The sequence below is a fragment of the Mesoplodon mirus genome, assembly GCF_964341445.2.
Source record: "Mesoplodon mirus genome assembly, chromosome: 4".
Taxonomy (NCBI): domain Eukaryota; kingdom Metazoa; phylum Chordata; class Mammalia; order Artiodactyla; family Ziphiidae; genus Mesoplodon; species Mesoplodon mirus.
In genome coordinates this window covers 45420966-45446661 of record NC_138979.1, presented here as the reverse complement: position 1 = coordinate 45446661, position 25696 = coordinate 45420966, and the positions used below count along the sequence as shown (strand labels likewise).

Here is a 25696-nt window from a genome sequence, read left to right as displayed (position 1 = left end):
ATTGCTACTATTTATGTCTAAGAGGGTTATGCCTATATTCTCTTCTAGGAGTTACAGAACTATATAAAACTGTAAAGTTCCAGGTCTTACATTTAGGTCGTTAATCCATGTTGAGTTTATCTTTGTATATAATGTGAGGAAATCAAACCTCTGGTTTGATGGTTTCTTTAGTGGCATGCTTGTGTTCCTTTCTCCTAGATTTTGTGTATTTAATGTAGGTTTATGATTTGTGATTACTATGGAGTTCATATATGTTGACCTATAACTATATCTACTTGTTTTAAACTAGTCACTTAAGTTCAAACACATTCTAAAAAATCTATATTTGTTTACTCTCCTCTCCCAAGTTTTGTGTTTTTGATGTCATAATTTACGTCTTCATGTTTATCTCTTAAGTGTTTATTGTAATTATAGCTAATTTTATGATTTTTTTTTTGTCTTTTCATCTTTGTACTAGCTTACTTAAGTGGTTAATCTACAGCCTTGACTATATATTTGCCTCTACTAGTGGGAATTTTCCTTTCCTATTTTTGCTTTTGTTGTTTAATTTTCTTTTCCACTTAGAGAAGAACCTTTAACATTTCTTCTAGGGTTGGTTTAATATTGATGAACTCTTTTACATTGTGCTTGTCTAAGACGTTCTTTATCCATCCTTCAATTCTGAATGATAATCTTACTGGGTAGAGTATCCTAGGTTGCAGGTTTTTCCTTTTTAGCACTTTAAAAATATCATGACACCCCCTTCTGGCTTGCAAAGTTTCTGCAGAAAAATCAGCAGATAATCTTACAGGGGTTCCCCTATATATGACTCTTTATTTTTCTCTTTCTCTTGCTGCCTTTAGAATTCTCTTTAACTTTTACATTTTAATTATATGTCTTGGTGTGGGTCTCTTTGGATTCACGTTGTTTGGGATTCTCTGTGCATCCTGTACCTAGATTACTTCTTCAGGCTTGGGAAGTTTTCTATCATAATTTCATCAAATACATTTTGGCTCTTCTTTCTCTCTTTTCCTTCTGGAATCCCTGTGATGTGAAAGTTATTACACTTGATGTTGTCTCAGAAGTCCCTTAAACTGTCCTATTTTTAATTTGTTTTCCTTTTGCTATTCTGACTGGGTGATTTCCATTATTCTATCTTCCAGATCACTTATATGTTCTTCTGTACCACCTAGTCTGCTCTTAATTCTTTCTAGTGTGTTTTTCATTTCAGTTATTGTATTCTTCAGCTCTGAATGGTTCCTTTTTTATATTTATTAGTTCTTTTAAAAAATTATCACTGTGTTCATCTATTCTTTTCCCTAGTTCAGTTAACATTATTACTATTGCTTTGAAACCCTTTATCTGGTAAATTATTTATCTCTGTTTTATTAGGTTTTTTCAGGGTTTGTTTTTGTTGTTGTTGTTATTGCTGTTGTTGTTCTTTCATTTAAAACAGATTCCTCTGTCTTCCCATTTTTACTTGACTTTCTCTGTCTCTATGAAATTAGGTTAAGCAATTATTTATCCCAGTCTTGAAGGAGTGTCCTTGTGTAGGAGTGTTCCTTTGCAGTCTGTGTGTGCCCAGTGGCTTTGGTGGGAGAACTAGACCTGAAATGAGTATGAGTCACATCTTCCCCCAGGATGTGCTAGCAGCTATCACCTTGGTGGGAGGTGGGGCTGGAGATGGAGGGGTTAGAGCTAGAGCCAGGTATGAGTCAGGGCTTCTCCTATGCTCAGTGGCCAAAACTGCCTTATCAGGGGTACAGGCAGGTCCCAAGGCACAGGAACAGAAGCCCTGAGGTTTGGGTTCAAGCTGGTTCTGTTCCCTGTAAGTGTGCTCTCCTCCCTCCCAGCATCAGTACCTTTGCCCCAGAAGGGAGCAATGCTGGAGAGAGAGGGGGCAGAGTAGGTTCTTGGCATGGGTTGGGACCCATGCTTTGGCAGTCCCTGTAGACCAGAGTTCAAGACTGCTTCCAATCTGCCACCTGCATGAGTGCCTTCACCCTGTTCAGATGCAGTGCTGGGTCAGAGCCAGCTCTGTCCCCCATACATGCACACTCTCCTTGGCAACAACAGCCTTTGCCCTCGTGGGGAGCTGAGCTCTGGAGCAATGGGGGCTGGAAAGGTCCTCAGTGTGGTCAAGGGTGCATGCTGGGGCAGTTTCCGGAAACTGGCCAGGGTCCCAGGCAGTCTCAATCTTCTTCCTCCACCATGCTTCGGGAGCAAGCAAGTGTGTGCATGCTCTTCATGGGTGGACTCCAAGTTCCTCACAGCCCCCGTCCCCCCAGCCCCCACTGCCAATCTCACTGATCTTCAAAACCAGCCAAGAGGACTCATCTTCCCAGTGTTAGACCTCACAGCTGGGGTGCCCAGTAAGTGGTTCAAACTGCTCACTCCCCAGGGAGGATCTCCAAGCCTGTGTAATCATCCCCCTTCTTTGTCCCTTCCTAAGGGTGCAGGTCCTGACCTGATCACTTTCTTTCCCTTCCAACCTGACTCCATGTGGATCTTTCTTTTCAGCGTTTGTTGTATAAGAGTCTTTCTGCCAGTCTCCAGTTTGTCTTCAGTGAGAACTGCTCCACATGTACGTGAATTTTTGATGTGTTCATGGGGGGGAGGTGAGCTCAGTGTCTTCCTACTCCTCCATCTTGATCTCCTCTGGGATGGTACTTCTTCAGCCTCATATGTGAGTGGTGATTCTCCTGTGCTTGTAGTTTTCCGGCTTGCATATGACTTACCACTGGTTGCTTCTCTTTGCCTCTGAAGAATCTTCACACATACCTCCACCCCATAACCTTGTGTCCAGCTTTCACTCATTTTGCTTTCTGCCTTTGTGTTTCTCTAAGCCCAAGAAGTGGTTCTTGGACAGCATTTTGTGGAACCCTTCCATCTATACAGTGATTTATGAGGTATGACGCAATGAAGATTTTATTCATCATAATGATGCTACTAAAGTATATAGATAAGTTACTTCACTCTTTTTAAAAGAAGAAACTATTATTTTAGGTCTTGTATTATTATTATAATATTATAATAAATAGTATTTTATTTTAAAATATATTAAAATAATTTCACTCATACTCTCTTAATGCTAAAGTTGTTCCTACTGGGAGAGAAATGGCTGGAGTTTCCTGCAGCACATACCGTCTGTGTAGCTTGTCAGCCTCAGCTCTAGTTGGACCTATTTTGAAGTCAGGATTAGCATCTTGGAGCACTCCAATGACAAGTAGTGTACAGTGTACTGAAGTCTCTTGGGGAGTTGGAGAGGAGGGTTCCTAACACAGAGCACAGCACAGCGGACTCACCTTCTCCAGCAGACATCTCTGTTCTGTCTGCAAAGTGCCTCTCATGCTCCAACCTGCTCTCTCCAGCATCAGACTGTCACCAGGTATAATCTCTGTCTCTCTCTCTCACTAAGCTTCTAGAAATGCCCTCTTCTTGCCCCTTTTCAGCTCTTTTGCTATCTTAAATAGCCCATTGTTATGAGATTGATATAAGTCTGAGGTTACACCACCACAAGCCACTCACAGGTAGTTTCTTAATAGGGTGAAAACTATGTGCATCCTGTTTCTATTATGCTTTCAAGGTCTGCTCTAAAGCACAAAGCGACTTTAGACAGGGCCTTTTCCCTTCTTCTCAAGTTATAACCAGGCATCATACATAGTCTATAACTGGCAATCATCCCAAGAGAACCAACAGGAGGTCATTTGTTCAGAGCTTTCCCTGGAATGTCTCCAAATAAAAAAACATGGCAAAAGCATGGTTTCTGGGCTCCTTATCAGGAGAAAGTTTCTGGAAAGCTGGTTTATACCAATTGCCATCACCTTCCTGGGTTTTCATTGTTGCCAAAACATTTTCACTTGCTGGGTACTGTGAATCTCCAAACAAAGACAAAGTTTCTTGATCGAAATATTAACCCAGAAGCTACAGATATTTGTATTGTTTGATTCCATCTGTATATCTGCAGGCACTGTTGCACTTGTGATTGATTTGATTTGATTTAATGAGGAGAGTAAATTTAAAAGTTCCACAAGTAAAGTCAAGTAGTTTAGATAATGTTTATGTATTGCTAAATCATCTTGTCATCTTTAATACCTACCAGGGGCTGCAAGGCAGCAATTAGGATCTTAAGGCCAAGATATTTAAATATTTATATTTCCCATTTAAATTGAGTTTTTCTAAACTAATTTTAACAATTACTTTCAATTTGTTATTACTATTTTTTTAAACTAAAACTGCTAATAAGGAAGAAAACTCTGAGGTTTTGTTAGTTTTTCTTTACTTTTCTTTTTATTTTCCCCCTATCTTTTCCCAGATGAGATGTGGCTAAAAGATAAATAGCAGGAAAACAACAGAGGGGAAAATGAAGAGTTAAATACATATTTTTCGTATAAGTGGTAATTTACTATGTTATGCTATTGACATATGCAAACCCATTTCTTTGTTTTCAGCAACTGCCAACTTTATTTTCTTAATTGCACTCTTACTACATTTTCCTCCTGGCAATTATGACCTACTACAGATTTCACATTTAAATGCTCCATTCAAATACCTTGCCCAAGGGATGTGATAATTGGCCAGGAATATCTTAATTAGTTTTAAGAGAAAAAATTGTTATATTTAAATATAACATTCTCATTATAGGTATTTAAAAATAAAGAGTCGGGTACACAAAAACAGGACCAAAATTGTGTCAAATTCCCAATTATTATTGGGGAAATTATGTCTATACTCTATTAGTATTTGAAAATTCATGAATATGGAAATAAGTCTGGATGTTCTTTTGTGGGAATTAAGTCTTACTGCTGTTTATTTTTAAATGATTCAAAAATTTTTATTTGATTACCTATCATGTTCTAGGAGTGAGGATTCAACTACAAATGGGATTGTAACGTTTCTGACTCCATGAAGCTTGTTTTTAAGTTTAAGAGCAGTGTTTTTAAACTGCTGGCCCAACTCAACAATGGGTCATAAAATCAATTTAGAGCACTATAACTAAAATTTAAAAAAATATATATATGTAATTTTAGTTAGTATATTTACATATCTATATATACACACATATAAATTGAAAAACAGAATAAGAAATAAATTTTGAGGGTTTATATTACCACTTGGCAAGACTCCATGTGTCATGAAACTTTTGTTTTGGTTGTGTGTGTATCTGTGTGTGTATATATACTGTGCTATTGTAAAAATGTAGTTTTTGCTTTGGATTGTGACCCAAACGCTTACAAAGGGTTCCATAAGAGAAAAAATTAGTAAACAAGTGAACAAATAACTAAGCTAAATAAAATGATTCAGATACAGTAAGTGCTTGAAAGAAAAAAGGGGGTGGATTTTGTGGGAGTGGAATGAGGGATGGGATGGTCAGGGTAGGTTATGAAAAGGAATGAAATGTGAACTAAGACCTGCAGGGTGGGAAGGAGCCTGCTATACAGAGAGCAGGGAAGAGCTTTATAGGTGGAAGGAAGAGCCAGTGTGAATGCCCTGATATAGAAGCAAATCTGGCCCAGACGAGGAATAGGCATGAGAGTGGTGTGGTTACAGATAAATGAGAGGGAAAGGGAATGAGATACACTTGGAGGGTGAATAGATTCAGACTACACAGCATGTCATAAGCTATGGTCTTAAAAAAAAAAAGGTTTTGGTTGACTGAAAGGGGAAGATTTTGGAAGCTTTTATATGCCAGAGAATGTCTTGATCTAATTTAAATTTGTGTGAGTTAGTCTCGATGTTATGAGCACAATGGATTAAAGGAAAGCAAGAGTGGAAATGTGCAAAATATTTAGGGGGGCTATTACAGCTGTCAAAGCAAAGGAGGTCTGTGGCTAGAACTAGTTGGATGTAGTGGAGATGGAGAGAAGGGTACAGAGGTATGTTTTGGAGGTAGAACAATTATCGTTTGCTTATGGATATCTGTGTGTTGTGTGTCTGTGGATGGTGGTAGACTGAGAGAAATAAAGGAATCAAAGATAATGTCTAAACACCATACAAATGGTGGCATCTTTTGCTGGAATGGCAAAGGCCAAGACAGGAATAGAATTTGGGTGGGGAGGTTTTAATTCTAGAGGTTCTTTTTTTTTTTTTTTTCCCGTACGTGGGCCTCTCACTGTTGTGGCCTCTCCCGTTGTGGAGCACAGGCTCTGGATGTGCAGGCTCAGCGGCCATGGCTCACGGGCCCAGCTGCTCCGTGGCATGTGCGACCTTCCCAGACCGGGGCACGACCCCATGTCCCCTGCATCGGCAGGCGGACTCTCAACCACTGCGCCACCAGGGAAGCCCTAGAGGTTCATTTTTAACAGGTAATTTTGAGATTAAATAGACACAGTTTTCATCCACAGCACTGATTCAATTTTATAATTATATATTTATTTGTGTAATTATTTGCTCATTATAGAGTAAGAAGTTCCTCAAGGTGGGAGTCATGACTGTTCTGTTTATTTTGTGTGTTGTATTGATCCTTGCTTTCCCAGCACAGAGCAAGCATGCAGGGAATATCTACTGACCTAATGACATATAGGTGTTGTTATTAATTAACACCTTTATGAATGTTAGTGATGGACTTTCCTTTGGTGATCATTTTTTTCAAAGAAATCAAGTTTTAACAACAGAAAATTTCTACCTGCCTAATGGTGAGGCAAGAACAATGAGATGTCTTTACAGAACCATGAAGCTAGTGTCATTGACTAGTTAGTCACTTGCTTCTACACACCAGCCTTCTAGAACAGTTTTTTCTCACACTTTAGCACACATGAGATTCATTTGGAAGTCTTGTTAAAATAGGGAACGCTGAACCTTATGCTCAAAGTTTCTTATTCAGTAGGTCTGGGGTAGGGTCTGGGGATTTGCATTTCTAACCACTACCCAGGTGATACTGGTGATGCTGGTCCAGGGTAAATCAGTGCTCTAGCAAGAAAAGGTTCTTAATCTGGGGTTCACAGATCCCTGGAAAAAGTCTACAAAAGCACTGTGGGGGATTTACATACACATCCCTGAAAAGATATATACACATTTTTCATGTATATGCTATGTGCATCTTTCTGGTGATAGAGCCTGCATATTTCATCAGGTACTCAAAGGCCTTCAACACTTAATTAAGAGTAGTGGTACTCAATCTTGGATATATAATAGAACTCCCTGAAGTCTTGGCTCTTCTATTCAACTGCTGTGTGACTTTGGGCAAAATACTTAACTTCTCTGTGCCTCAAGTTCTTCATGTATAAAATGGAGCTAATATAATAGTACCTACCTTAGGGCTTGTTATGAAGTTCAAATAAGTTAATATTTGCATATCATTTAGAGAAGTACTTAATAAGTGCTAAATAGGTGATTGCTAAATAGGATTATAAACCTTAAAGTATTCTTTTTTTTGAAGTCTAGGATCCACCCCTGGTGATTCTAATGTACAGCCAGGGATGACAACCACTGCTCTGTAATGAAAAGAAAGCAAGAGATAGATGAGTGCCTTTCTTGAGAATGTGGTGTTAATTTCCTCTCAGCGTAGCAGACTTCCCTTCCCAGAGGAGCTTTGCTAGGAAACTAGAGAGCCCTAGCATCTTGGAAATGAATTTTCTTCCTAAGACGTCAAGAGCTGGTTCATGCTGACCTTTTTTTCTTGTGGTAGGGGGAGGGGCTGAGGCAAAGCAGCAGAAGGAAGAAAATTGGTTTTATCCAAGCTGATTATTTATTTTGTTTAAAATCAATGCAAACAATAAAGCCTGTCCTAATATAGGAAAATGCTAACATTATAAAGAAATGATCAGAGAGGTAAATACTAACTGTGTGAGCAAACTAGCCTTCGAAATGACACCAGTGACCCTTGCCTCCTGTAGTTCATGTCCTTGTGTGCTCCCTCCTACACTGAATGTAGCTGAACTGTGATCAATAAGATATCGCAGAAGGGACAAAGTCTAACTTCCCAGGCTAGGTTGGAAAAGACATTGCAGTTTTCCCATGCTTTGTCTTGCGTTGTTCACTCTGGGAGAAGCTAGCTGTCACACAGAGAGGACAGTCAAGCAGTTTGTGGAGAGGAAAACAAAGAACTGAGGGCTCCCACCAACAGCCCATAGTGGCTTGACAGCCACGTGAGTGAGCCACGTGGGAGAGCCACCTGGGAAGTGACTCTTCCAGCCCATCAAGCTTTAAGCAACTGCAGCCCTGGTTCCTATCTTAACTGTAACCTCACAAGAGACCCCAACCCCAAACCTCCTGTTCTGCAGAAAACATGAGAGATACTACATACTGATTTATGTTTTAATTCACAAAGTTTTTGGATAATTTGTTACACAGTGATACATAACTGATGAACTAAACTTAAACTTTTATTTTTTAGATGCCTGAGCTGAGAGTTTCCCTTTGGCTATTTTGGTGCCACTGCAGGTGATCTGCTCATTTTATTTTTCCTAACCCTTAAGCCCACGTAAGATACAAGGAAATGGTTAGCTAGTAAAATAGGCACACCCTACGGGGAGAGAAAGAGAACCCAGTCTCCTGCTTTGTGTTTTCCTGAGGCCTCACATCCAGAGAGAAAAAAAGTAACAAGACTCTTGAGCTGTACCAGCTCAACAGTTAGGGGTCAGCTATGCAGGACCCTGAATTGAGTCGACAAAGCCTAATACTATCTTAAAAGAAAAATGCAAGAAAGCTCAAAGTTTCTTAGGAGCACAGATGGCCAGGTTGCCAATATAAACCCCCCTGAATTGTTGGTGTCCACTACTGTTCTTTATTTCAAAACCAAATAAAACAAATAATAATGTGAGAAACGAGTAGATTTTTCCTGGTTAAGACTGAGTTTGGGCTGAGAGAAAATGACCATGAAGACCTTTAAGTGCTATTTATATACTGGTCATATAACAATTTGAAATAGCTGAATAGGTGATGCTCCATCACTCGGTTCTAATAAACCAGGTTACTTGGCTTTTGGAAAATAATTTCCATTTACCTGAGATTTTGCTGAAGTTCACCACTGTGGGTAGACAGACTTAAAAACTTTTGCACTGAACCTCAGAACATACATGGGGTGTGTCTGACAAAAATATTTGCATATGCAGGAAGAGAGATCTCATCCATAGCCTAAATTAACTTAGACCTGTTTTTGCTGTGTGATTACCTTCTGAGTTGGAGATCTGGGGACCCAGAAAAAGTGGTTGATCAGTTAATTACATCCTACTCTGATATGCTCACTTCTATCCAGGGAACACAATATAGTACTCAGATCAGCATATTTTAATTAATTTTTACCAAAATCAATTATAAGGCGAGTTAGTAGGTGCTTACAGGGTGAGATTAATAATAGCATTACAAACACTCCTGAACACTTATTTTTTTCTTTCCTGTTATCTAGAAGCCAAATATTGTAGTCAGCATGTTCTAGATTAATTACACACACAGCTCATCCTCTCTGTCTATTCCAGAAATACAAAACAAGTAGTTTCAACTTAATCATGGGGGGCAGGGAAGAGGAATTGCCAGAGAGGAAGCAACTGCGAAATGCATTTACTCTAAGTGTGAGCAGGGCTCAGGGCTCCCCATTTGAGGTCATTTGAATGAACACTGATTCTTTCCTTTAGAGTAAAGATGAAATGAGGCAAGAAACCCCTGTCTGGGAAATATCATGTTTACAAGGTGAAAAGCAGAGTCAAATAAGCTTTATGTCTAGTTTCCATTTTATTTCCTTTTAAGTGTGTGCCCACTTCCAGCTCACCAGGGTAAGCAGGATTTAGTTTGCCATCCCCACCCCTCCTAGCTTTTAATTTTAATGCTTTTTCTCCTTATTCTGATTTCAGGTCTTTTGGAAGGGATAAGCAAGGTGTCCCAAACACCTTAGTGTGTTCAATCTGCTGGAAAGCCCTGAGTGTACCAGGTGTTTGAGAGGATAATAAAGAAGGGGTGAGGGACTGGTGGGGAGTAAGAGGAAAACATAAGACAAGTGGAGGAAGGCGGGGCTGAAACCCATCTGTCTACCTTAGTCTTGCCCTGTTTTTTTAACATCTGCTTTCACTGATTTCTATCTCCTTATTAAATTCCAGGGGGTTGGCATTTAAAGGTTTTAGACTTTAGATTATATAATTTGACAGCTAATTTTTATTAACCAGCCTGTGAAATCTGTTTGATGGCTAAAATTTGGCTTTAACTCATAGAAGTAGAATTTTACCCTATGTACTGTATGCTGTGTTTGCTAATGCGAAATAGTTTGTCATATGTTGGGAAGCCTTTGGCTAAGGTTTGAATCTCAAAGGCTTATGTGATGAAAGACATCTTGTTGAACGGAAGCTTTAATATGCTGTTGCCCAAATATCAATATGGACAATTCAAGTGATGAATAATGTACTTTAATATAGAATGTACTGGAAACGTATAGAAAGTTTTAACAATGTGCATTCCTGGGCTCTAACATAGATGAAAATCACTCTGAATCATGTAGTTAACCTACACACACATTCATATACACACTGTTTTAATGCACCTTGGATTTTCATTGAATGATTATTTATTGAGCCCCTACATGTGCCAGGCATCTCTTAAGGACTGAATATGGTCAATGTGGTCCCTTCCCTCAAAGAGGTCAAAACTTCTTGAAAATGTCACTAGTAAGACCATCTATGCTACTTAATAAAAATTTTCTGTAAAATATATATGAAGCATGCTGGACAGTTAACTGTGGAAAATACTGTTATGCAAAGCCTTACCAGTTAAAGTCACACTGAAAAGAAAAATAAAACATAAATAGATGGCAAAGCTAGTTATCTCCTTTCTATAACATTTAGCTTTTACAGTATTATGGTTCAAAAAAAGCATTAAATGTTTCAAAATACAATGAGTTTTGCTCTATTCAAAATAATAAATAAAGATTTAAAGAAAGATGTAAACATTAGAGGAAATTTATTTGCCTTTGTTGTCATGTGACTCCAAGGCAAAAAAATGAAAAATTACTTGACATGAACAGTGTATGAGCTTCTATTTTTCCTTTGAAGAGGAGATTAAACAAAATAAGCAACTTTTTCATTCTTTTCTAATGAAGGTTCACTTTCCTCTATGTTACTGAATACTCCATGGACTTTTTGTAACCTAACAATTGTATGCCTACTTGGCTGAGTCATCAATATCTTTCCTGTCATTTTTCTCCCATTAAGTTTCATGCTAATGGACTTGGCCCAGTCCATTCCCTTCCTCCCTTTATTTCCTTGAAAATTACTTTTTACTTCTCTTCTCCTTTTAAAAATTATTATTTTACTTCTTTTCTTTCTCTTTACTTACAAACTTTTAAAAATTGATATTTACAAATCAGTCTGCTTCTTGAACTTGTTTTTCTTTCCTAATTTGTTCTTACATAGTTGATACATCCATACCATTCCTCCACTTTAACTTTTAATTATAAGGAACATTTTTCTGACTTACTTATATATCCTCAAAAATCATTGTGCGTTCACTGGTCAGAATGGCCACCATGAAAAAGTCTATAAATAACAAATACTGGAGAGGGTGTGGAGAAAAAGGAGCCCTCCAACACTGCTGGTGGGAATGTAAATTGGTGCAGCCAGTATGGAAAACAGTATGGAGGTTCCTTCGAAAACTAAAAATAGAACTACCATACGACCCAGCAATCCCACTACTGAGCATATACCCAGAAAAGATGAAAACTCTAATTTGAAAAGATACATGCACTCCAGTATTCATTGCAGCACTATTTACAATAGCCAAGACATGGAAGCAACATAAGTGTCCATCAACAGATAAATGGATAAAGAAGATAGTATGTGTGTATGTATACATACACACACACACACACACACACACACACACACACTGGAATATTACTCAGCCATAAAAGAGAATGAAATAATTCCATTTGCAGCAACATGGATGAACCCAGAGATTATCATACTAAGTGAAGTAAGTCAGACAAAGACAAATATTATGTCACTTATATGTGGAATCTAAAAAAATGATGCAAATGAACTTACTCACAAGACAGAAATAGACTCACATAGATAACAAACTTGTGGATACCGAAAGGGAAAGAGAAGGGGGAGGGACAAACTAGGAGGTTGGAATTAGTAAATACACATTACTATATATAAAATAAACAAGGACCTACTGTATAGCACAGGGAACTATATTCAATATCTTGTAATAACCTATATTGGAAAAGAATCCGAATATATACATTTAACTGAATCACTTTGCTGTATACTTGAAGCTAACACAACAATGTAAATCAACTATATTCTAATTAAAAAAAAAATCATGTGTGTTCAGCTCAACAATGGAAGAAGGCACTATGTTGATTATACATTCCCTAGATTAGTAGTTCTTAAATTTTAGTATGCATCAGAATCACTTGGAGATCTTATTTAAAAAAAAAAATCAAAAACAGATTGCTGGGCCTCAATCTGAAACAGTAGATGTGGGGTGGGGCCCAAGAATTTGCATTTCTAACATCTTCCCAGGTGATGCTGATGCTTGCTGGTCTGGGAACCACACTTTGAGAACTACTGGCCTAGTGAACCAGGAAAACTTAAGAAGTACCAGTAAATACACTTTGTTCTTTTTTTTATTTGGGGGTGTGAGGCAAATATAACACAGGATCCCTCAAATAAGCTGCCACATATAAATTGATATATCAATCCAGAAGTCACGTTTCAGTTCATGGTTTGACTCATGTGACCTGCAATTTAAATGAATAGAACTGGTCTTTTTGCAATAATGAACACTGAGAGTTAGTAACCATTTACTTTTGTTTTGTTTTAATTTTTTGTCCATTAATCTAGACTTGGAATTCTGTGTGAAGATATGTCAAAACAAATTAGTGGGTTGCTGTAGAAAAGCAGGTGGGGACTGATGAACAGAGTGTGACTGGAAGAGGTATTTCACAATTTGTTAAGGAAGCAAAGCATTATAATCCTACCGTCTTCTCTTACCACATACAAATGCATGAGTAACACACACACACACATACACACACACTGTTTCTGTGGGTAAATCAAAGGTATTTAGGTGTTTTTTTCCCCAAATCTGTGATTATTAAAACCTTCCTAGAACTGCTACAACCACAACATGTGGTAAAAATAATTATCAGGACAACATACTTAGAAAACATTTCTCCTTTATATGAGTGATTGTAACTGGTTTGTGTGATTTGTGCCAAATTGTGACTGGAAATTTGAGCTTGGGAATGGAACGTATATCTTTGCTTTTGTCTGTTTGTAGACATAGGCTTATATCCATGCATGCATTCATTGATTCATAACATTTTTTATTAAGGGTCAGAGAAAGGGAGAGTAGGAAGATTCATACAAAGATGAATGAGAGCTCAGGGCATGGTAGATGATGTATCTGTGAAGTAAAGCACAAGCATAAATAGTACAATAGGAAGTATTCAATATTATGGGAGAATAGGGAAGAAGTATGTATTTCTCAGGGAAAACTTGACAGAAGTAACATTTGAATTGGACTTTGAAGAATTCATGAGTCTTTGCTGGGGATGGTAAGTAGGAGAAAGCCTGGGTGGGGGTGGGGGGCATCGTGCACACCTCCTGGGGAATAAACTTGTGTAAGGATTTCAGGGAAATTTTAAACAGGTGGATGTAGGTAGAGCATATAGTATGTGTATGGAGGAAAGTATTAAGCACTAGGGCTGAAATCCGGTACAGAAAGGAGAGGAGGGAGCTGGTGTAAGCTAGGCTAAGGAATTTGGACCTTATCCAGTGGTCCAGGAGGTGTCTACAAAGGAAGAACCATATCAGTGAAGGCAGAAGCAGGAAGGATAATGTGTCTGAACAAGAACAGCAGTAAGAATCATAGAAAGGAAAGTTACTGAAGAGAATTTCATATAGAGAGCTTTTAGTATAGATGTGCTAATAAGATGCAGAGAAGAGAAGTCAACCATGATTTCCCAATTTTTAGTAGAAGCAATGTACTGTTTATGATGCTATTTTATAATAGCAGGAATGTAGAAGTGTCTTAAAGTTGTGTTGAACTGTCTCTATGGCATTCTGGCAGCCATTGGCAAAGTACCTAAGTCTTAGCAAAATCTTTCAGAACAGGAAAATGACTTACTAGTCATATGAAATGTAGGATAAAATTTGTTCAGGTATAAGACATTATCCACTAAAAGCTAATATTTTACCAGTAAGTATTGTATTATTTCTTTGAGTCATTCAACAGTTGTTTCCAGACAAGAGTAACATTGAAGATTCTCCACAGGATGAGGGAAAGCCACCTGTCATCTCTCCTTGGTTGAGAAATACCAACATCTCTGTTATTTATGGGAATTTCTGTACCTCTGAGGAGTGTTGCAACAGGGAAGGACACCAAACAGGTTGAGAACTACTGTACGAAAAGGAGGCCAGAGAGATCCTTTACAAAGTGCTCCCAATCTTGGCTCCAACCACAGTCTCTGAAGAATACAGAGGCATAGTTTTAATCTCTGCCATTCCAATAAGGTTAAGAAAGATTGAGAGGAGGAAACAGGAGACGAAAGAAATAAGTTGTTTATAGGGAGGTTTTACTGATTGCAGAAATTAGTCAGAAGTCAATCTTTTCTACCAAAATATGAGGATCAAGATAAATTGACAACCAGTGATTTGTGAGAGTAAACTTAAAAATCAGCAGAAAATTACTGATAGGAAGACAAGAAAGGTGACAAGTATCAAAGAATAGTTTGAGGGTATGAGCTAGACCAGAAAGATGTTAAAGACAAGAATATTCTAAGGGAGGCTAGAGAAGTTCATGGGTCAATAGTTCAGTTCTTTCCATATAGCCAAAGTGGTCAGCGAGACCAGGAGAGATGTGACCATGACTTTGTGTTCTCATTGTTTTTGTGCCTACAAGGTCAAGGGCAATGTTCTTAAATGCACAGGGTGGCCTGAGACCTGTGTGTGGGTGAAGGCAATAAAAAAATTATACTTCTTTGAGAGAAGGCCTCCAAAAATAAATGTAAGAGAGTAAGATATGCTAAAGATATTCAATATGCAAATACTCAAATTCATACATCAAGAGAAGATAGTGCATGGAAACGGTGAGAGCAGAGTTAACGGCAACAGTTGTGCTTATTAGGATGATGAGATAGTGAAAGACTACAAAGGCAGTCTAACAATTTTCACCTATTGGTGAGGACCAACATGATAACTAAGCAGCAGACCAGAAAGATTGGTGATAAAAAGATAGAATGTCCAGCGTTAAAGCCTTGCTGTTACTCAGTGTGTGGTGCACTAACCAGATGCCTGGGCATCATCTCAGATTTTGTTAGAAATGGAGAGAACCACCTACCCTGCCCCCCAAAAGTCTACTCAACCAGAATCTTCATTTTAACAAGATTCCCGGGGACTACTGTGCACATTAAAGTTTGAGGAGCTCTGATATGGGAGACTTTAAATAAGGCCAGGTGAAAGATGATTGTATTTTGCATATCATAATTCCATCTCTGTCTAAGTTAATTAAGTAAAACAGTCATTTTTAACCAATCTATTTTCAATGATTTTTGATTATTTTTCTATTCAAAGATTCATCTGAGAATTTGGCAAATGCCTTAGATACTCTTCTCCCATCCCATCCATCCTTACAAGTGGATGCAATTTCAGAATATAACTTAAAGCCCAGCCACAAATTCCAATTTAAGAAGTAGTATTTAAAGAATCCCAAGCACTACTCTACAGAATTATTAATTAGAAACCACCTGAATGCTTGTGGACCCAATCCACCAAATGGCTGCTATCTTGGGGCCTAGCAGGGTTTGCTTTTAATAGAGACTTTGAAGACACCCACATATGTTACACAATCAGGGCCCTGAACAGGACTGCCTTGATTGCCAGGCAACCAAGTTCTATGGATACCAAGATGACATATAAAACATGTGCCGTCAACTGCAATTGCCAAGTAAAACTTTCAGTCACAGGCATCTAGACATTTGGGTGGTATTATAAATCATCTGAAAGTTTTTGTTTACTAAATAATAATCCTCAAGATTGTGATAATGGCTAATGTTTGAGTATTTATTATGCACTAGGAAACTATCCGCTTCTTGCCCCCATATCTATCTCTCTCTCTTCCTTTCTCCTTAAAATAACCTTGTAAGGTAGGTATTTTTGTCCCTAATTTTTTTTTTTTTTTTTTTTTTTGTGGTACGCGGGCCTCTCACTGTTGTGGCCTCTCCCATTGCAGAGAACAGGCTCTGGACGCGCAGGCAAAGTGGCCACGGCTCACGGGCCCAGCTGCTCTGCGGCATGTGGGATCTTCCTGGACCAGGGCACAAACCCATGTCCCCTGCATCGGCAGGCGGACTCTCAACCACTGCGCCACCAGGGAAGCCCCCCTAATTTTAAAATATGGAAACTGAGACTTACTTTAATAAACTGTCCAAAATCATAGCTAAAAAATAAATGGAAAGTAGCGGAGCCTGTACTCACACATAGATCTAACTTATTGCAAAACCTGTATTTTTATCAGCGAGGTTAAAGACTATAAAAGTCTTTAGAATAACTGCTTTAGAAAAAATTCTGCAAAACCAACTCTATTTCACTATAAAACGAAATATTTCATCAGGGACTTTTTTTCTTCCTACACTACCTTTTTCACAGAAAGTACATCTTTTTTGTAAAATCTGTAAAATAATTTATGCTGGTTCATTCAGCAAGTTATCACCAAAGTTTGATACTACTTATCAAAGTTGTAAGGTGATTAATGTCAAATATGAAAACAAAATAAGATGGCTCATATAGACTGAGTAAAGTTGGGGGAAAAGTTATTTTATTTTTAAATTAAATTATTCTTTTCATAGCAGCTGATAAGTTCATGAAGTAAAGCAAAAAGCTGCATCAAAAAGCCTTAAGTCTATAAATTCTAACTCCCTTCTCTGTTGACCTGACTGCATCAGAGGTTACTTAAAACTTGGGCTCAGGGGCTTCCCTGGTGGCGCAGTGGTTGAGAATCTGCCTGCCAATGCAGACGACACGGGTTCGAGCCCTGGTCTGGGAGGAGCCCACATGCCGCGAAGCAATTAGCCCCGTGAGCCACAATTACTGAGCCTGCGCGTCTGGAGCCTGTGCTCCGCAACAAGAGAGGCCACGATAGTGAGAGGCCTGCGCACCGCGATGAAGAGTGGCCCCCACTTGCCGCAACTAGAGAAAGCCCTCGCGCAGAAACGAAGACCCAACACAGCCATAAATAAATAAATAATTAATTAAAAAAAAAAAAAACAACAAAACTTGGGCTCATCATAAGACAAACTATGTAGCCCAAATTATATAACAACACAGAGTCTTTTTAGGCCAATAGCCTGAAGCACTCCTCCACAGTCAATTAATTTTAATAACATTCTATAAGGCAAATAGGGAGAGTAAGAACATTACTATCACGTGCAAGAGAGGCTGCCAGAAGAATGTTTTTAAGTATATGCCCTCTATTCTGTGAGGTAGTCCTAGTCCTCATTTTCTTTAACAATTATTATTCATGTCACATTTTTAAAAATGTCACAGTATGAAGCCATCTATTACATTGAAATGGTGAAAGGGAAGGACGGAGAGTTAGGGAACAAATGAACGTGGATTTGTAAACACTCTCCTCGGAGTTTTAAACCTTAAATGACCCCTAAAGGAGACTGTTTTGAGACTTTCACAGATCTTTCTCCATTTATATAATAATAATGCTCTCCTCTCATTAGCACCGTGATTTTGAAGTATCATTTGAGGTATCATTTGAAGTATCATTTGAGATATCATGTAATCCTCACACCAACCTGTGAACTCTTATCACCTTTTTACTGAAAGGAAAACTAAAGTTTGGAGATGTTATACATTAATTGCCCAAGCTGGTGCAGTTCATAAGTGAGAAAGCTTTCTGAAACTGGGTTTCCCAGACTCAGATCTCTTGCTGCCTCCCAACTAGCAATACTAGAAATGTTTAGTTTGAACATAAATATCTGGCTTTGTCTGCAAGGCTCTTTGTATAAGGTTGTCCCATTTGTAATTTGATTCAAGTAAACTAACACATACTAAGCTTCTATTAAGGTTCAGTGAAAACAGAAATGACAAATACAATCTTTACACTCAAAAGCCTTCTCATCTGGTGTAGAAGATACATAAACCAGGAACTGCAATCTAAATTACTCCCTTACTATGCTCATTATGCCTTCCTGAAAATGGGTGTGAATGTGCAAACTAGTGAACTGGACACTTTAGGTGAATTGTATGGGATGTGAATTATATCTCAATACAGCTGCTATTAAAAATATAAAATAATAAATTTAAAAAACATTAAAAAATTTGTGTTAAGGAAAGGATTCTTGTCTCCAGAAAACCTAAGATAATCACAAAATAATTACTTACCCTTGATCTTGGACCTGACTTTTAATAATACAATCTCAGCATTTTGGGATACTGCTTTTGCACAAAATTATTAACCTCTAATCAAAAAAACATCTAACCAAAGTTATGGTGCTTTACATGTAGCATTTCTAATTTCATTGTTGTTTCAAACAAACGTTATATTTTTTGAGATTTACATTTCCTAACATAAATATTATACTTAGTTGTCTAAAATTACTACTTATTTTTTAAAGCAAAGGTAACATAAAATAAAACATCCAATAGTTGCACAAATGTTATATAAATATAGAGGCCCTGTCCAAATGAAATGTGCACTGGTGGGCAGTGCCACTGTGGAACGGTCCCCAATAAAGTTCCTCTGAAATACGGGCAGGAGCGGCTCCTTGCCCGTTGCCCAGCCCTCTGATCCAGTGTGAACTTTTCATTTTACAGGTGAGGACAACGAAACACGAAGGTGTTGACCTCTTAAAATATTCCCAAGGTCACATAGAAAAGGATCACAAACAGAAGTCTCTACTGCTTTTTCTACTACTACACTGAGTTGGGATTAACTGGTAAAGTCTTCACTGATGCAACACATAGTTATTAAGTAGTTTCTATTTTCTAGGCTTCATTCTAGGCAATATAGATATGTTGATAAAAATCACAGGCAAAAAATTTGCACTGTGGCAAGGAAGACAGATAAGAAGTAAGCCTGAGTAAACAAGTAAATAAAGGATAATAATTAGTTGCTATGCAGAGGATTAAGAAAAGGTTATTCATGGAAGTGACTTTAGCTCCTGAGTGCTACATGGCTGCTTGTGAAGAGTGGTGGGAAGAGAAATCCCCGAAGGCAGGAAGGAGCTTCAAGTGTGCTGAGGAAAGTAAAGGAATCCAGGATAATCCTATGTGTTTGATTTAAGTAACTGGTGAATTGCTGGTGCCAGTAATTGCAATAGAGATGTGGGGGAAAGAAGTAGGTTTTGACAGGGGAGATTAAGAATTCTATATTGATCCTAAAAAAGTTTGAGATGACTGATAGGCAGTCAAGGAGAGTAGGGGTGTGTCGGGGATAGGACTAGGGGAGTAAAAGGCTAACTGAAGAAACTGGTTCCTGCCTGACTTACACAGTTTGGATCCCAAAGAGACAATTGAAGCAGAGTGGTATAAAAGGTTGTGGTTGGTAGGAGGCAGAGACAGAGAAAGCAGGATTGATCAATACAATGGAGAAGGAACGCTTCACTGCAGAATAAGGAGTTTGCATCTCTGAGCAAGTTCTGGTATAATTTTAAGGATAAGTCCTAATTTATCTAATTAGGTGGTAGACCCAGACTTTACCAGAAAATCAGGTATTAAAATCTATTGTGTACCTTCTTTTTCAAATAAGGAAAAGTACTGTATGTTTCCTCTGTGTGGAAGCCCTAGCAAGAAGCTTACATTTCAGCAACACTAGGAAAAAAACAGTGGCACAATGAGCACAAACTCTATCAGTCATCTTCCACTCTGCGGTCCCAATGCCTGTTCTAAGCTGCCAATCTGAACAGGACATGTCCCTCCTGAAATCCCTTTATGGTCTGTCATTTCTCTTAGCAGATAGTCAAACTCCTCATCATGGCCCACAAGGCAGCACATGCTGGTCCCTGCCAATTTCTCCAGCCTCACTCACTTCCTGATACCTGTTGCTCACAGGACCAGCTGAGTTCTCTTCTCAAATAAACCCTGTGCTCACTCTACTTGTTAATGTTTTGTCCTTGACCAGGACAAGACAGAGATGCTTCTTGCTCAACTCTTCCCAAAGTGAACTCCTACTTATACTTCAGGTCTTTGTCAAGATAACACTTCTTCCGAGGAAGTTCCTCTAGAAAACCTGCCTTGTCCCCTGGTCCTAAGTCTGACTTAGGAGCTTCACCTCCAGATATTCCATCATCTTTAGCACTGACCACCCCCACATTGCGACTGTCTACATATTTGCAGCTGTCCTGCATAATCTTGTTGAGGGCAGGGAGCATAGCTGTCCTGTTCATTGTTGTATCTTCCATAATAAGTGCAGTCTGGGCATTTAGAATCTAGGGGCTTAATACCTAGTGAATAAGTGCAAAGAAAACTTTCTACTAGATTTTAAATTCCTAGAGAGCAGGAACCCTAGGCTGGTTAAACATACTACCTCCAACTCTAAACACAAGGTGAGTGCTCAAAGAAATTTATAGTTTTTCAACTGAGAGCTGCATTTCCCATGCTTTACATTCTATGATTTGAGTATATTGAAAGTGGAGTTTCTGGTGAAGAGCCCTGCCATTGTCTTTGCACCAGCTTTGGCCATATTTTAACCTGCCCAGCCACTGGATACCATTTCTAAGTCTAGGTAGACAAATAACTGAACTAATATTGCTCATCTACCCTCTCAATATGGTCTGATTTATGCCATAAGTATTTATGCCATAAAGTATTCCTGCATCTAAACTTTGTCTTACATATGAAATACTATTATCCTGCAACTTAGACCATTTGATTTAAAATGCATTTCTTCAGGGCTTTTAAATACTTTGCGATCTTTATCTTTCCACAATGTGGAAATAAGTTTCAGAACTAAACTGATCACAGTGATCCATGTTTTGATGCAACAGTTCCTTACATTTAAAATCAAGAACACAAAATCAGAATTTAACTAAAACGTATACTCTTAATAAGATTAAATATTTGTACTTACCTTCTAGTGCATCTTTCATATCCTGGGCAAAAAGGGTCCACATAATTTCAGCACTTATTTTTCCCATGTTCAGTTCTTGAGGAAACCTAAAACCAAACACATATATTAGTAGATCAAAAAGAAAAATGTGCCTGAAAAAAAAACACTTCACATTACATAGACACCACAGTAATGATTACATAGTTTATAAATACTTTTACCTATGAGATTTCTCTTTATAAATTTTCAGGGGTAGGGAAAAAAAGCTGAACACCAGAGTGTGGTGATAAAGACAATTATTGGGTGAAAGGAAAATAGACTTCATTACATCAGTGCCAATGTAATGTTACCCAGGGCTCCTGATGGATGTCTTATGCTGTGTGTTTGCTTGTGTCTAAAGAGTCCCTTTAGTTTTATCAAACACTTTATCTTCATATGTCTCAATTTGAGGATAGGCCAGATGAATCTGAGGAGCAGATACCATATAACAGCAAAAACCACAGCTCGCATTCATCTGTCAGCCATTTTTCTCGAAGCAAACTTGAGTGCTTCCATTCTCTATTTGCTTAAAGCAAATTATTTCAAGAAAGATTCCTTACTCCTCTGGTAAAATGGCCCATGGTGGACCCATTAATCAGGACTCCAGAACTACCAGGCAGGCTGTGTATTTTAGATCAAACAAGCTTAAGCCAAAGACAAGATTCCTACTGCTGCTGAATATGTATTCTGTTTGTATGTGTTTTCAATCTCATGATAAGCCCAGTGAAAATAATTTCATTCATTTCATTTCATTGTAAACACTCAGCCCATGCCAACATGCAAGACTGAAAGTATTTTCTGTTCTAACAAATATATATTATATATTTTATGCATTGAATATATTATTTATACAGTGCATGCATATAAATGTTTATATACATACATACAAGTTAACATTTTAAGGATATATATATATATATACATATATATATATGTAAAGTAACAAGAATAACTCTCACATTCATCTATTTTTTTTTTTTAAGATTTGTTTGATGTGGACCATTTTTTTTTTAAAGTCTTTATTGAAAGTTAAGACTTTGTCTTCCTATGCAGGGGGTGTGGGTTCAATCCCTGGTCAGACAACTAAGATCCCACATGCCTCACAGCTGAAAAACCCAAACATAAAACAGAAGCAATATCATAACAAATTCAATAAGGACTTCACATTCATTTATATTTTTGAGTCCAAATCAAAAAAAGAGAAAAGAGTAATATAACCCTGAATGAGATAGAAAGGGTTACTTAAGTAAATATGACTTTAGTATAACCTCAACAAAGAAAAGACCACATGTCCTACATACTATTTCACCAAAGCACAGCATGTTTCATCAAATATCCCTTACTAATTTCCATCTATCAATTTATCTAATAATGTCAACTGATACTTTAAAACTTAAATGTGGATGCATTATTATTAAAATAGAACACTTCCTATGATCAAAAAATAAATATGACCTAGATATATACAAAATTAGTTTTCAACAATAAATTTTACCCCCATTATATAAAAATAACCTTTGGCAAGTAATGTTTCATTTGTGGATAGCTACGAATATCCCATATATGTAATATATTAATTTTTATGTAATAAATACACAGCAAAAAAATTGTAAGTGATATTATTACAGTGATTTAAACTAATAAAATGAGGAAATCTATTATTTTAATTTTTTGAATCCAGAATAAAGAATGTATTAATTCAGTTTATGGTGCCCTGATATAAAAAACAAAGACATTGGGAGACCTTCAAGATGGCAGAAGAGTAAGATGTAGAGATCACCTTCCCCCCAACAAATACATCAGAAATACATCTACATGTGGAACAGCTCCTATAGAACACCTACTGGACACTGGCAGAAGACCTCAGACCTCCCAAAAGGAAAGAAACTCCCCCACATACATGGGTAGGGCAAAAGAAAAAAAGAAAAAACAGAGACAAAAGAATAGGGACGGGACCTGCACCTCTGGGAGGGAGCTGTGAAGGAGGAGAAGTTTTCACACACTAGGAAGGCCCTTCGCGGGCGGAGACTGCGGGTGGCGGAGAAGGGGAGTTTCGGAGCCACGGAGGAGAGTGCAGCAACAGGGGTGCGAAGGGCAAAGCAGAGAGATTCCCGCACAGAGGATCAGTGCCGACCAGCACTCACCAGCCCGAAAGGCTTGTCTGTTCACCCGCCAGGGCGGGCAGGGGATGGGAGTTGAGGCTCAGGCTTTGGAGGTCGGATCCCAGGGAGAGGACTGGGGTTGGCTGCGTGAACACAGCCTGAAGGGGTTAGTGCACCGCAGCTAGCTGGGAGGGAGTCCGGGAAAAAGTCTGGAGCTTCCAAAGAGTCAACAGACCATTGTTTCAGGTTGTGTGAGTAGAGGGGATTCAGAGCACTGCCTAAACGAGCTCTAGAGATGGGTGCGAGCCGCGGCTATCAGTGTGGACCCCAGAGATGGGCATGAGATGCTAACACTGCTGCTGCAGCCACCAAGAATCCTGTGTGCAAGCACAGGTCACTCTCCACACCTCCCCTCCCAGGAGCCTATACAGCCCGCCACTGCCAGGGTCCCGTGATCCAGGGACAACTTCCCCGGGAGAACACACAGCACACCGCAGGCTGGTGCAATGTCATGATGGCCTCTGCCACCGCAGGCTTGCCCTGCATCCATACCCTCCCATGCCCCGGCCTGAGTGAGCCAGAGCCCCCTAATCAGCTGCTCCTTTAACTTTATCCTGTCTGAGCAAAGAACAGATGCCATCAGGCTACCTACACACAGAGGCGGGGCCAATCCAAAGCTAAACACTGGGAGCTGTGCGAACAAAGAAGAGAGAGGGAAATCTCTCCCAGCAGCCTCAAGAGCAGTGGATTAAATCTCCACAATCAACTTGATGTACCCTGTGTCTCTGGAATACCTGAATAGATAATGAATCATCCCAAAATAGAAGTGGTAGAATTTGGGAGCAACTGTATATATATATATATTTTTTCTTTTTCTCTTAGTGAGTGTGTATGTGTATGATTCTTTGTGTGATTTTGTCTGCATACCTTTGTTTTTACCATTTGTCCTAGGGCTCGGTCTGTCCATTTTTTTTTTTTCTTTTAGTATAGTTTTTAGCACTTGTTATCATTCATGGATTTGTTTTTTGTTCTGGCTGCTCACTTCTTTCTTTCATTCTTTATTTATTTTTTCTTTTTTGATTACTTTTGAATTTTTAAATTTTTAATAATTTTTTATTTTTCATATCAATAACTTTACTTTATTACTTTTCCTTCTTTCTTGCTTTCTTTTCTCCTTTTTCTTCTGAACCGTGTGGCAGACAGGGTCTTTGTGCTCCGGCCAGGTGTCAGGCCTCTGCCTCTGAGATGAGAGAGCCGAGTTCAGGACACTGGTCCACAAGAGACCTGGCTCCATGTAATATCAAATGGCGAAAGCTCTCCAAGAGATCTCCAACTCAACATGAAGACACAGCTCCACTCAACAACCAGCAAGCTACAGTGCTGACACCCTATGCCAAACAACTAACAGGACAGAAACACAACCCCACCCATTAGCAGGGAGGCTGCCTAAAATCATAATAAGGTAACAGATGCCCCAAAAGACACCATTGGACATGGTCCTGCCCACCAGAAAGACAAGATCCAGCCTCATCCAACAGAACACAGGCACAACTCCCCTCCAACAGGAAGCCTACACAACCCACTGAACCAACCTTAGCCACTAGGGGCACAAACCAAAAACAATGGGAACTATGAACCTGCAGCCTGCAAAAAGGAGACCCCCAAAACAGTAAGTGAAGCAGAATGAGAAGACAGAGAAACACACAGAAGATGAAGGAGCAAGGTAAAAACCCACCAGACCAAACAAATGAAGAGAAAATAGGCAGTCTACCTGAAAAAGAATTCAGAGTAATGATAGTAAAGATGTTCCAAAATCTTGGAAATAGAATAGAGAAAATACAAGAAATGTTTAACAAGGACCTAGAATAATTAAAGAGCAAACAAACAATGAACAACACAATAAATGAAATTAAAAATTCTCTAGAAGGAATCAGTAGCAGAATAACTGAGGCAGAAGAACGGATAAGTGACCTGGAAGATAAAATAGTGGAAATAACTACTGCAGAGCTGAATAAAGAAAAAAGAATGAAAAGAATTGAGGACAGTCTCAGAGATCTCTGGGACAACATTAAACACACCAACATTCGAATTATAGGGGTTCCAGAAGAAGAAGAGAAAAAGAAAGGCACTGAGAAAATATTTGAAGAGATTAGAGTTGAAAACTTCCCTAATATGGGAAAGGAAATAGTTAATCAAGTCCAGGAAGCACAGAGAGTCCCATACAGGATAAATCCAAGGAGAAACACGCCAAGACACATATTAGTCAAACTATCAAAAATTGAATTCAAATAAAAAATATTAAAAGCAGCAAGGGAAAAACAACAAATAACATACAAGGGAATCCCCATAAGGTTAACAGCTGACCTTTTAGCAGAAACTCTGCAAGCCAGAAGGGAGTGGCAGGACATATTTAAAGTGATGAAAGGGCAAAACCTACAACCAAGATTACTCTACCCACCAAGGATTTCATTCAGATTTGAAGAAGAAATTAAAACCTTTACAGACAGGCAAAAGCTAAGAGAATTCAGCACCACCAAACCAGCTTTACAACAAATGCTAAAGGAACTTCTCTAGGCAGGAACCAC

The 25696-nt window shown here is 38.6% G+C and overlaps 1 protein-coding gene across 1 annotated transcript in view; it reads right to left on the bottom strand.

Annotated features, from left to right (window-relative positions):
• Positions 1–25696, bottom strand: part of UNC13C (unc-13 homolog C) — a gene marked incomplete at its 3' end in the record, with an annotated part of 622886 nt that overhangs the window by 178572 nt on the left and 418618 nt on the right. Inside the window, exon 19 of the mRNA XM_082618350.1 lies at positions 20992–21077. Coding sequence (XP_082474476.1) covers positions 20992–21077 — 86 coding nt within the window. The remainder of the gene's footprint in view (positions 1–20991; positions 21078–25696) is intronic.